Raw genomic sequence first — 13696 nt, forward strand, 5'->3', positions numbered from 1 at the left:
TTATTTTGATTTCATTTTTAATTGGCAAGCATTGTATGAACTTTTAGCATATGGAAAATCCTTTTAAGGTGCATGCTTAGTTGAAAGGTTATTTTGTGCATTTAAAACTTAAATGTTATGTGTTATCTGTTAATTTCGGTTGGTGACCCTTTACAATTATTGTGGAAATCTGGGCTTTGCCCTCAGATGAGAGTCAGGACGATCCTACCGGTTCGTACCCTACGGACGGGAATGGAGATGGGAACGCTTGACTGCAGCTATGTTAGGAGGATCTCACGGGGTGCGTGGAGATCACTCAGGGTGTTTAGTTGTCTTGTAAAATGATCAGATTAGGTTGACATAGAGGGATCAGATGTCTTTCTTTTGTATTGTATTTATTTTAAAATGGAAGATTGTACCTATACTAATATTGTCAGCTTGACATGTTATTTTCGATGGTTTACATGTACCAACTTTTGACGTGTAAATACTTTGGATTCGTATTTCAAAAACTATTTCGCTGCTTGTAAATTCTGTTGACTTAATCGTCGTTGTGTTACGACTTAAATATTTATCCAAATGTATTTTACCTTATTTGATTCTCTGTTTTATTTTAATTCTTTTGAAAAAAAAAAAATACACCCTCGCTTAGAAAAACGGGGTGTTACACATAACATCTCCATCTGCGACTAATTGCTTGAATCATCTCTCGTCTCTTATCTCCCGTCTTCGCTTCTCCTTCGTGTTAGCAGAGAAGAAAATTGGAAAACAAGAAAATTGAGTAAATAAGGTTAACCAAATAGTCTAATTAAGAATAATAACACTAGCACGTGCTTGGGATTCCACCCATCCATTTGTCTAGTTGTCTTTTATAAAGGTTTGGTATATTATCCATGATTTCAAGTCACTAAAAGAGTGTAGAACATTACTTTAACATATATTATCCATGATTTGGAGGTCTGCTACAACTTACCTTGAAATAGTCTAATCAAGTCACTAAAATAATGTAACATAATTAAATTACTTTTAGAAGAAATACAAATGAAAGAATGAATGATTTAATATTTCTTACATATGTTTTTTTTTTGCTCTTTCATCGACTCAAGAGTTGTTCTTCTTCTTAGTGTGACTTTTAAAAAATACCTCATCCAATGTGTAGCTTATCAGTTCGCATTTCAGGATAAGGTACATAATACACTTGTCTAGCATTTTGTGAAATTATGAAGGGATCATAGAGATCATATTTCCGATTCATTACGTTGGCTTCTATCAAACAAAGTGATTGTTTTGAAATAGTGAGAACAAAAATATGTTGTCTCTCGATGTATGTATGACATACATATTGAGCCTTCCACTCTAGCATTGTTTTTCATAGTGCGCTTAAAATCACCCATCATTATGAAAAAATGAGAGCAATAACTTAATAAATGTGGAAATATCTAGAAAAAAATGAAATCCTTAATGGTGAATATAAAATACCTTTCAGGGATACATCCATCGATATTAAACTCGATCGCCAAGTTTTGCCTCATACAATAGGTGAATTGGAAGATGCTCTATTGAATCAAAGAATCCTGGTGAGAAGTTTCTTTCAAGTTTGCAAATGATGAATGGAATGTTTTCACCCAATTTGACCAATTCATCATGTCTAAAGGTATTGTTGCCCCAAGCCCTTAAAGAATTGACTTGATTATGTTAGGGGTTTCCACACATGGTCAGACAATAAACTAAATACAAATGGAAGCAAACACTCTATAAATACGTGACAATCGTGGCTTTTCATCCCATTCATTTGTCCTTTATTAACATCTTCACATCTTGCAAAGTTAGAAGCATACCCATCTGACATCTTAAGCTCATGTATCCATTTACAAACTTTATTTGCCTCATTAGACGTAAGGCAATAATTTGTCTTAGGTTTTGTCATTTTTCCATTGTTATGTGGAACCAACTCCAAGTCTCTACGTTGGCAAATGATGGTCAAGTCCATTCTTACTTTTTCATTGTCCTTAGTCTTGTTCTTAACATTCATGACAGTGTTAAACACATTATCAAATAAATTTTTTTCTATGTGCATGACATCTAAACTATGCCTTAATAAATTATCTTTCCAGTATGGATGACCCCAAAATATACTTCGTTTAGTCCAATTATGGCTAACTCCATATCCAAACAATTTAGAAACTGCATCATCTATCACTTGTGGAATATTGTGAACCAAACTCCATACTTCTTCACCAGTTGAAGCTCGTCTATTAACGATTGTAAATACACATCCATGATTGCTTTTGGGTTAGATGGTCCAAGTATGAGACAAGTCAAAACACATGAATGGTTTACTCATGCACATTTTAAGTAGGAGATTATACAGGATCATCACAACAGGCCAACAAGAATATGGGGATGAAGATGCCTGAATGTATAACGTGAAGCCATCAAAACATAAACCAAGCCTTACATTTCTTGGTTCATTTGTGAAGTTTGGATACCTTGCATCAAAATGCTTCCAAGCTTCCCCATCAGACGGATGCCGTAAAATGTCTAAACTCGATCTATTATGTTGATGCCATCTCATTTGGGCAGCAGTTTCCATTGATGCATATAATCTTTTTAACCTAGGAGTGATTGGCATATAGAACATCCTCTTAACTGGAATGTCTTTGTGGGTACCTATCTGAGGCTTATTAGGAACATATTGAGGTTCAAGACAAAACCTACACTCTAGATCTGCACTATTATCTTTGTAGTACAACATACACCCTTTAATACAACAATCAATTTTCTCAGACTTCAACCCTAGTATGGTCACCAATTTTTTTCATGGTAAATTTTTTTTAGAAGTGAATCCTTAAAAGGACACACATCTACAAGCATGCTTGCAACGAAATCAAGATATTTTGCAGACCATTCCAATTTGATTTGCAAGCTAAAGTTTCACGCATATTGAAAGTTATGAATCAGAAGCCTCTCATATAAGGGTTTGTTTGCAGTAGTTAACAAATCATAAAAGTCTTGAGCATCATCATTTGGGGGCTCTTCATTAATCTATTCCTCATTGCCCTCATCACCCATGTTTTGGAAGTCATACATAGGACCAAATGCATCATTGACCATATATTGCATTAACGTAAATGGATCATCTTTATCAATATATCCACTACTACTTGGAACATTTTATGGGTCAATCTGTGGGGCTTCTTCACCATGCTCAGTCCAATATCAATAATTTAGTTGGAATCCAAACCTATACAAGTGAAATTTGACCTCACTTGCAAATAATACACCGCTACACATGTAATTATGACAAGTACATCTGATGCCACCATCTTTTACAAACTAATTTTGACTTATTGCCTTCATTATAAACTCTTCAACACCTTTTGTGAAGGTTGGTTTCAACCCCCCTCGTTGAACATAAAATCTATCATATACCCAACTATGATTTGAGTGGTAGCCATCCATATTTTGACGGACAAAAAAATAATGGAGGAGCGATGAAACTGATTAACATAAAGTTATTACTCAAAAGAAGTATAGATAATAAAATATAATAAAAAATTATAGATAACAAAATAAAAATGAAATCATTTTGAATGTCAATAACAAACATTTTTCAAATATTTAAATTTTACAGATATTATGAAAACTTAAGCACACATTAAACCCTTGAAAACTACACTTATATTTCGAACATAGAAAATCGATCAAAATTACAAGCAAATTTCCATCTAGTAGACAAAATTAGTACTAAATACGAATAATACCAGCTGAGAATCTTACTATTATGATAGAATTAGGATTATTCTGAAAAACTCCCCAAAAATCTTTTAAAATAGTCATCATACACAACACAACATATATAAAAAAATAATCAACAACTCAATGCTTTAAATAAATCAAGTAAATCAACAGCTCAATGCTTTAAGTTACAATTTGGTTTATTAACAATTTTTTCTTCCATTACACATTATCATCTTGCAATGCTTTAAGTAAATCAAGTTAATGCAACTCAATGCTTTAATTAACCTTTTTTCAAACATATATGAACGAAATAAGACAGATGACCAATAATCAATTAAATCGGCAGAGTTGCAAACCAAACACAAGAAGGATTAAACTAACAGAGTTAGGGATTTTCAAGCTCTTACATGTGAAATGAGATGTTAGGAATTTCAACAAGTTGTGAAAAAACAAATCAAATTTTAGTTTAAATATAATATATTTAGTCATAACAAATTCCAATATATTGGTTCTTTGGATTAGCTTATCACTATTCATCTAACTCTTCATCTAACTCTTCATCATCATATTGGTTCTTTCAAGGGAAACCACCAAATTAGTGTTAAACATTATTCATTATAATAATCAAAACCCTCTCTTCTTTTTTTTAAGTCCAATGCAAGACTTGGAAACTGCTATTTTTTCATGACACAACTTCATACTATTTTTACTACAAGTACTATAAGCTATTAATAATTTAGCCTTAGCTAATAATTAATTAACCCTCATCTCTTCAATTCAAAATTTTATTAGTTTTTGAACATTCTATATATGTTATGTTGCTACCTTTTATTAATTATCACTATTATTAGTGCGAGTTTTTTTGAAAATTCAATAAAGGCTACTGGTACTTTTTTGAAACTTCAGTAAATGCCACTAATCTTCTGTTTTGTTATTAGTGTGAACGTTTTTTGCCTCATAAACTTTAGTTACATGTTAAAGTTCTTGTATTATGTACTATTGCTTTTTGACTTGTTAATTAATTATTAGTATTTATCATTAAAATTAAAGTTGTAAAAGCGTGTTCAACCTATTCTTGCATTTTCTTAATTTAAACTTGATTCTTAATCTATGTCTATGATTGCATTCTACATATGAATCAATAGACAACTCAGTTGAGATTAATCAAGTATGAATTGAAGTTTTTATTCTACTTCTATTCTTGCATTCTGCATTTTAATCAATAGACAACTCAATTTAGATTAATTAAGTATGAATTGAAGTTTTTATTCTACTTCTATGCTTGCATTCTGCATCTTAATCAATAAGCAGCTCAGTTGAGATTAATCAACTATGAATTGAAGTTATTACTCTACTTCGATGCTTGTATTATGCATCTTAATCAATAAACAACTTAGTTGAGATGAATCAAGTATACATTGAAGATGGATTGTGAATGGTTGTTGTTGCTCCTTATCCAAACAATATATAGTTGACTTATATCACAACCCATATATATGCAATCATGTCTTCCTAAACATTGATGATCATTCATTCCTAAAATTGATGTTTTCCTAAACATTGTTGTTCATTCATTCATAAAAAAAACACGTAATACACTTAAATACAAAATCATGTCCACAAATCAATTAAATTTTGAAATTATTTCTTAAGGGAAACTGATGCGAGAAAACAAAATCAAAGACATGCCCAATTAAAACAAAATAAAATAAACAAGATGTAGCAAAATTGTTTTGACTTGAAAGGAAAGAATAAAGAAGAAATATTTCACAACGATGAACTTTAGATTCATGTGTTTCACGGTCCAGGACCTTTGTCGTTAAAATCCTCTCTCCTAGCAAGCTTATTATCTGGTTTCAATATCAAGAGTGTTACGCAAATAGGGGATTTACTTTACTTCAAAGTTAGGGATTTCAGAAACCTACTTATTTTATAGGAGTGATTATGGTACTTACTTGACGTCAAGGATTGGAAAGACTGAACCAGATTAGGAGTCAGCAAAACACGAAGCAAAGCATGAAAGATGGATTTTGTGAGGGGAGCGAGAAACAATAATGAAAGAAGCTATTCGAAATAGTGATGAAACGGAGAAGCGATGATGAAATGGAGACGCAGTAATGAAACAGATTTTGCTTGTTTCACATATCAGAGAGTTTAGGGTTTGTGGTTGGTTGAGAAAAAAAAAACAAGGAGTTTGTTTCTTGAGGAAAATAGAGAAGGAATTTTATTTTAGTGAAAACTTGAAATAGGAAAATATAGAGGGAATTCTATATGCGCCTGAAGCAAGTGGTTTAATTTGTTCTCATTTATTTTTTTGGGAAAATAATAAGATTTTTTTTTTTTTTGTAAAAAAGAAAATAATAAACAAAATTTTACTTTCATTTACCAACGGACAATCCGTAGACAACTTAACGTTATTATCTTCATTTACCTATAGAGAACCAGTGATAAAAGAAAATACGAAGAAATTTTGACAACTTATGTTGAGTTGTATTTTTTTAAACTTTACCCATGAATTTTTTTAATTTTACCTACAAACTAACCGTTGAATCCAATTAAAAAAATTATATTATTCAATAACAAATTTACTCACAATTTTTCCGTAGATATTAAATAATTTACCCATAAACTGAGATCCGTAGTTAATTTTCCTTAGATATACGAATGTTTTCTTGTAGTGTTGACATGACCTGCCTTACCAACAAAAGCATTTGATACGTGTTTGTGAATCATAGCTTTTGATGGTGTTGACTTGGTCTAATTAGTCGACAAAAGTCTTTCTTCAAATTTTATTTTTTTCCACAAGCCTTGATCTTTAATTTTGTGCTCTTTTTACCTCTTAATTTTTACTCTTCTCGACACAAATAAATTTATTACTCAACATCTACATGGCTGACATGTAGCCACCAACCGTTAGGATGTATCTTCAATTTTATTTGTTTTTGGTTTAAATTTCATGTTTAATTTCATTTCAAAATCTTTTTACATTTAGACAATTTATGTTTCTGCATTATAAATCACTCGCGATCAGACGGACACTCTCACTTCTATTTGTCCACTTTATTATTGCACTAAAATGTATTCACCTTTATTGAATTTATTATATACCATTTATTAGATTTAAAAATAAATAAATCTACGGCTGAATATTACTTAATTTAATGAGAACATCAATTAAAAAAAAAAAGAAAAATTATTGTAGAAAAATAACTCAAAAAGTGGTTTTTAAAATTTTTTTACGTATAATTTTTTTAAGAATATTTTTCTTAAAAAAATTGCAGAAAATAAATAAATAAATAAATAAATAGACCACACTAAATGATGTATTACCTCTATTATTAGTATAAATATATATTATTAGTATAGATTTGGTATTTAAAACGAAACAACCAAAATATGGATGACAATGGGTAGGATTTGGGTAGAGTATACCCGCAGTTTAAAAAAATACTCATACCCGTGCCCATATCATCTTGGGTATCAATTTTAATACACGTACCCTCACCATCTGGCTATCTTAGTGCTCGTACCCATATCTATTACTCACGCTGTAACTAAAATATATCGATAAATAAATGATATTGTTGTGATTAAGTTTAAAAATTATTTAAATATTTTAACTCCAATCATAAAGTATTATAAACCAAAATATTTTTTAACTCAAAACATTTCAAATGAACACCTGTTATTATACACATTCTAATATTCATAATAATAATTTATGAAGTTGCAAGTCCTACGACAATATTATTCGAGATCTGTAAAAATAATTGATAGGAAGTTGCAAGTATAATTATAAAGTCACAATTAATAAGACATAACTCTTAATTATAAGGTCACAATTATTTACATATTCATCATAATCATATTCTTAAAAAGTTTGCAAACTTTTATCTTTCAATTATAAATATAGTAGTGGTACAATGATGTTAATAAATGTTAGAACATAAAAGAAACAATAAATTAAACTAAATACTAATATAATAAATAAGTAAATAATATATTTATATAAGTGCAGGAGTGCGGGGCGGGATGAATATTATAATATCTGTACTTGCATCCATACCAGCTTAATTTTGTGGGTAATTATATGTTCTGGTGTTTATTCCTATTATGCTGATTTGTATTCTATCAATTATGGATTTTTTTTACAGGTACCGATTAGATCTGATTCTAATTGTCATCTATAAACCAAAAGCATTCCGCAGTTGCACGTGCCTATCCCTGCGTCACTTACACTGTTTCTGACAACCGTGTCACGCACGTGTTTATTGGTGGTCCCCATATACCTCCCGTTATTCCTTCTTCTCATCCTTGCACACCAAAATATATAAGGAAAAAATGAATCCTAACAAAACTGTGCAGTGTCAAATTGCGGAAACCGAAAAGTGGATCTGTTTTGGATTTTAATGTGACAACATGGCAGCCATAGTTGGCAAGTATTACGTGATGGTTACCCTACTAGTCTTGTTTAAAATCTGTAACATCAACTTTTACCATTGCATTAATCTCTCCGTTCCTGTTTAAATGAACTTTTTATACAATACAATTGTTTTTATTAATGTCATTTTTCTTGTCAAAATTAATATATCATATTACTGTACAAAAAGTTTAATATCATATTAACCAATAATATATCCATAAAAAACAACTACTAATATATTTAATTATATACTATACAGAAATGAATAATTGAAATAAAATAATAAATAACTAAAGGTGTTATAGAAACAAATCATAAATCTTAATCAAAAATTGTTATGAATAAAATAATATTAAAATGACAATTAAAAAAGTATACATGTTTGTCATTACTATTTGAAATACAATTTGTTCTTAAAGATAAGTCTCTTTTAAATTATTAAATATATTTATTATTTTTCTAAACATAATCTTCATTAATATTACTATTTTATTTTAGAAGATATAAAATATATTTATTATATATAAAGATTATCTTAAAAGTATTTCTATATAAAATAGATACATTAAATTGTTACTATTTTCTTTTTAATGTATGTGAAACAAAGAGATGTTCTTCACAATTTAGGTATTTCATTCCATAAATTTCTAGTTTCAAAAACGATTTTGATAATTATAAAAAAAATCGATTTTGATCATGAATCTCTTGATCAAAATTATTTCATTCTTAAATAACAAATCCATTACGAAATTTGCTGAAAGTTTCTTTCTTATATTATTTATATTTAATTTATATTTAATTTAATGTTATTCGACAGCTAAGAATGGTTTTAACAGTACATTTGAATGGCATTAATCTCTCCAATACTGATTTAACTTTTGAAACCGTGACCAAATTAAAGATTTTATTTTTCGGAAAGGGTGCGTGTTACTGAAAATACCGCCGAAAACATGCTATATAGCCTATAACTATGACAGGTTCAAATCTGGAAGGTTAGAAGCTTAACAATCAATTAATAGACAAAATCTTACAATAAAAGTAAAGTAGTATAGAAATCTCAACACACAGAATATTTAAAGTATTTTTGAAAATAATTAATTAATGCCAAAGGGAAAGAACCAAGCCCTGAAAATAAACCCCACCATAAAGCCTTGACACCTCGATTGCATGCTTTTGTTTTCATTGTTTTCTGACCCTCATTAGTTACATTTTTCTCTCTTCATATCTCCCTTCCTCCGTTTCAAAATCCATAGACTTCACCACAAATCAAAGACATCACAAACACAAGAGAAAAACAGAGCAAAGAAGAATACATGGCCGTCGAGGCTCGCCATCTCAACCTTTTTCCTTCTCAACTCCTACACAATACCCACAACAGGTACATCTCCATCGATCTCTATCTGTTTTTATTTTTATTTTTTTTTATTATCATTAAAATTTCAAAGTTTCAATTTTTTGAAATCTAAACCCTGTTTTTTCTTCTCTTATTTTTTGTGATTTTAATTTTTTGGTTATGGATTTATGAATATGCAGAGACGTGATCACGAACCCCAATGTTACCGATGCAAACTTCATAAACATTTATAACAACTACTCCTCACTACTTCCACTATCTTGCACAACCACCGTGTCGGAGAATCTCCTCCCGACGCAACCTCCGCCGTATAATCCCTTCATAACCGACTCCCTCAAAAAAACCTCCGACATGAAATCCGACAGCACACTCACTTACAACAACAATAACAACGTTGCCTCGTACACAAGAAAACGCTCGAGAGATACAATTAGTGACTACACTACTTTCCCTTCTTACAAGAATAGCGGATTTTTCTCTTTCCTTGGCGAAGATATTTCTCAAAATATCTACCACCAAAACATCGACATCGACCGCCTCGTTTCTCAACACGTAATTTCATTATCTCAATCAATCAAATCTTTTTTCTCTTTTAAATTTGTTTTGGTTTTAATAATATTTTGTGTTTGTTTAGATGGACAAGGTGAGAGTGGAATTGGAAGAAAAGAGGAAGAGACAAGCGAGGATGTTACTGGAATTAATAGAGATTGGAATGATAAAGAAACTGAAAGCTAAAGAAGAAGAAATGGAGACATTTGAAAGAATGAACATGGTGCTTGAAGAGAGAGTAAAATCACTTTGCATCGAGAATCAAATATGGCGTGAACTAGCTCAAACCAACGAAGCCACCGCCACCGCTCTCCGGAACAATCTCGAACAAGTCCTTACGCAGCTGAAAAACAACGGCGGTGGCGTAGATGCCACCGTCGTGGTGGAGGAAGACGCGGAGTCATCTTGCGGAAGTAATAATTATAATAAAGAGGGGTGGTGCACGGTAGCATTTGGTGCGCAGGATAAGGAAAATGGAGAAGGTACTAGTGGTGGTGGTGATGGTAGCAGAGTAATGAATGAGTACGATAGCGGTTACAATGAAAAGAAGAGATTGTGCAGAAATTGTGGGAAAGGAGAATCGTGTGTACTAATCCTGCCTTGCAGACACCTCTGTCTCTGTACTATGTGTGGGTCTACACTGCATACTTGTCCTGTCTGTAAATGCTTCAAAAACGCTAGTCTTCTTGTTAATTTAAGCTAATTATCCACTCTATACTATCGTAATTTTTTGAAACAATTGTTTTTCTTTTTATAAGATTTTTTTTTTTTTTTAATTTTGAGTGTATTAATTCTTTTTTTACTAATATATTTTTAGAGAAATGTATTGGATTAAGATTTTAAAATATAACTTTTGTATAAAAAATCTTATAAATTTTAAAAGATTTGTAAAATTTTGATGATTTTTAAAAACTATTAAAATTTGTAATTTGAATTTTAAAGGATTATTATGATAAGAATTTAGGATTTTTTATATTTATATATTTTTTTTATATCTCAACATGTCACACTTAGAAAAAAATAAAATAATGTTTTATTTTTTTTGCTGATCGCAACTTGTGGATGTGATGAGTTGAAAATATTTTTATTTTAATGTTAATAGATGGTCGCATTTTCGAATATTTTTATTTTAATGTTAATAGATGGTCGCATTCTTGGATACGACTTTGTAGTGACATTTTTTTTTCTATTTAATAAATATTTATATTTATTACTATTTAATGAGACATTTGAAAGAATGAACATGGTGCTTGAAGAGAGAGTAAAATCACTTTGCATCGAGAATCAAATATGGCGTGAACTAGCTCAAACCAACGAAGCCACCGCCACCGCTCTCCGGAACAATCTCGAACAAGTCCTTACGCAGCTGAAAAACAACGGCGGTGGCGTAGATGCCACCGTCGTGGTGGAGGAAGACGCGGAGTCATCTTGCGGAAGTAATAATTATAATAAAGAGGGGTGGTGCACGGTAGCATTTGGTGCGCAGGATAAGGAAAATGGAGAAGGTACTAGTGGTGGTGGTGATGGTAGCAGAGTAATGAATGAGTACGATAGCGGTTACAATGAAAAGAAGAGATTGTGCAGAAATTGTGGGAAAGGAGAATCGTGTGTACTAATCCTGCCTTGCAGACACCTCTGTCTCTGTACTATGTGTGGGTCTACACTGCATACTTGTCCTGTCTGTAAATGCTTCAAAAACGCTAGTCTTCTTGTTAATTTAAGCTAATTATCCACTCTATACTATCGTAATTTTTTGAAACAATTGTTTTTCTTTTTATAAGATTTTTTTTTTTTTTTAATTTTGAGTGTATTAATTCTTTTTTTACTAATATATTTTTAGAGAAATGTATTGGATTAAGATTTTAAAATATAACTTTTGTATAAAAAATCTTATAAATTTTAAAAGATTTGTAAAATTTTGATGATTTTTAAAAACTATTAAAATTTGTAATTTGAATTTTAAAGGATTATTATGATAAAAATTTAGGATTTTTTATATTTATATATTTTTTTTATATCTCAACATGTCACACTTAGAAAAAAATAAAATAATGTTTTATTTTTTTTGCTGATCGCAACTTGTGGATGTGATGAGTTGAAAATATTTTTATTTTAATGTTAATAGATGGTCGCATTTTCGAATATTTTTATTTTAATGTTAATAGATGGTCGCATTCTTGGATACGACTTTGTAGTGACATTTTTTTTTCTATTTAATAAATATTTATATTTATTACTATTTAATAAATTAAAAATAATTAAAATATTTAAAAACTTAAAATACTATTATAAAAAGACATTAATAATAATAATAAATGTAATAATATTATAAATTTTAATAATTATAATAATAATAATAATAATAATAATAATAATAATAAAAAGAATAATAATTTTAATAATAAAAAGAAAATTATATTAATAAAATAAAATAAAAACATATTAAATTAAAAGAAAATAAAAAATACTACAAATAAAAAAAAACATCAAATTAAAATTAATTATTTTCATCTAAATGGTCTTCAGTTCCACATCTACGCGGTCGTCGAACTCGTCTAATCATTTGTACAACTTGAGGTTGTTGTGGTTGATCCTCGTTATAATCTGTTTGTGGATTAGAACCACTATCATCTGCTTCCGTATAATTTTGAGTTTCGACGTTATACATAGAATCAAAAACAACATAAGCCGACTCATGAGTTGTGTAATGAGTACCAAACAAATTATAGAAAATTCCGCTCCCTGTTAGATTAACAGGAGTTGGTATTGTTGACACTGAAGAAACGTAGTATTGAGTTGGTATATCTACAACTTTATGTAGATATGGTGGTGATGATAAAGACGGTTTTTGGTGCATGGTATGTTGTTTTGGGATTGATTGAGGGGTTGAGTGAACATCAGGATATGTTGAAGGTTGCAAACGTGACACATGAAACATGTCATGAATATTGGATAGTATCGGAGGCAATGCAATTCGATAAGCAATAGGTCCAATTCGTGCAGAAACCTAATATGGTCCAATAAATTTCGGAGTCAACAGAGATCTACATTTCTGAAATTGTGAGGTTACACGGGGTACCATCGAGTATTGTATCAGACCGTGATCCGAAGTTCACATCACATTTTTGGGGAGCATTGCACGAAGCATTGGGAACGAAACTACGATTGAGTTCAGCTTACCATCCACAAACGGACGGACAGACTGAAAGGACGAATCAGTCCCTGGAAGATCTGTTGAGAGCATGTGTATTAGATGATAGGGGAAGTTGGGATGATGTACTTCCGTTGATTGAGTTCACCTACAACAATAGTTTCCACGCAATTATTGGAATGGCACCATATGAGGCTTTATATGGGCGCAAGTGTCAAACGCCCCTGTGTTGGTATAAGGACGGTGAAAATATGATTGTCGGACCGGAGATGGTGCAACAGACCACAGCTAAGGTAAGGAAGATCAAGGAGAAAATGAAGACTTCACAGGATCGTTAGAAGAGTTACGCGGACAAGCGTCCCAGACTTTTAGAATTCGAATAGGGTGACCATGTATTTCTGAGAGTCACACCCACTACTGGAGTAGGTAGAGCCTTGAAATCGAAGAAGTTGACTCTGAAATTCATTGGACCATATCATATTTCTGCACGAATTGGGCC

At 30.9% G+C, this 13696-nt stretch overlaps 2 protein-coding genes and 1 long non-coding RNA gene across 3 annotated transcripts in view; all 3 read left to right on the top strand.

The window, feature by feature from the left end:
- Window positions 1-573, top strand: part of LOC140921112 (uncharacterized) — a 5791-nt gene extending 5218 nt beyond the window's left edge. The window contains exon 2 of the long non-coding RNA XR_012163977.1: window positions 187-573. This is a non-coding gene — a long non-coding RNA (uncharacterized lncRNA). The remainder of the gene's footprint in view (window positions 1-186) is intronic.
- An 8589-nt stretch (window positions 574-9162) lies between these two features.
- LOC101513168 (probable BOI-related E3 ubiquitin-protein ligase 3) lies at window positions 9163-10785 on the top strand. The gene is made up of 3 exons (XM_004499352.4): window positions 9163-9521; window positions 9677-10049; window positions 10132-10785. Exons 1-3 carry the CDS (start codon window positions 9457-9459, stop codon window positions 10747-10749), a joined length of 1056 nt encoding a protein of 351 aa, XP_004499409.1. The 5' UTR covers window positions 9163-9456; the 3' UTR covers window positions 10750-10785.
- Window positions 10786-11273: 488 nt separating this feature from the next.
- Window positions 11274-11808, top strand: LOC140918901 (probable BOI-related E3 ubiquitin-protein ligase 2). Its single transcript, XM_073363853.1, has one exon. It carries the CDS (start codon window positions 11284-11286, stop codon window positions 11770-11772), a length of 489 nt encoding a protein of 162 aa, XP_073219954.1. The 5' UTR covers window positions 11274-11283; the 3' UTR covers window positions 11773-11808.
- The last annotated feature ends 1888 nt before the right edge of the window (window positions 11809-13696 follow it).

The sequence above is a fragment of the Cicer arietinum genome, chromosome 7 (assembly GCF_000331145.2).
Source record: "Cicer arietinum cultivar CDC Frontier isolate Library 1 chromosome 7, Cicar.CDCFrontier_v2.0, whole genome shotgun sequence".
In the NCBI taxonomy this organism is placed as follows: Eukaryota; Viridiplantae; Streptophyta; class Magnoliopsida; order Fabales; family Fabaceae; genus Cicer; species Cicer arietinum.

Coding starts and splice junctions, on each gene's coding strand:
- LOC140918901 (XM_073363853.1), top strand. CDS start 11,284: ATGAACATGGTGCTTGAAGAGAGAGTAAAATCACTTTGCATCGAGAAT.
- LOC101513168 (XM_004499352.4), top strand. CDS start 9,457: ATGGCCGTCGAGGCTCGCCATCTCAACCTTTTTCCTTCTCAACTCCTA. Junction 9,522..9,676: donor CTACACAATACCCACAACAG/GTACATCTCCAT, acceptor ATGAATATGCAG/AGACGTGATCACGAACCCCA. Junction 10,050..10,131: donor ACCGCCTCGTTTCTCAACAC/GTAATTTCATTA, acceptor GTGTTTGTTTAG/ATGGACAAGGTGAGAGTGGA.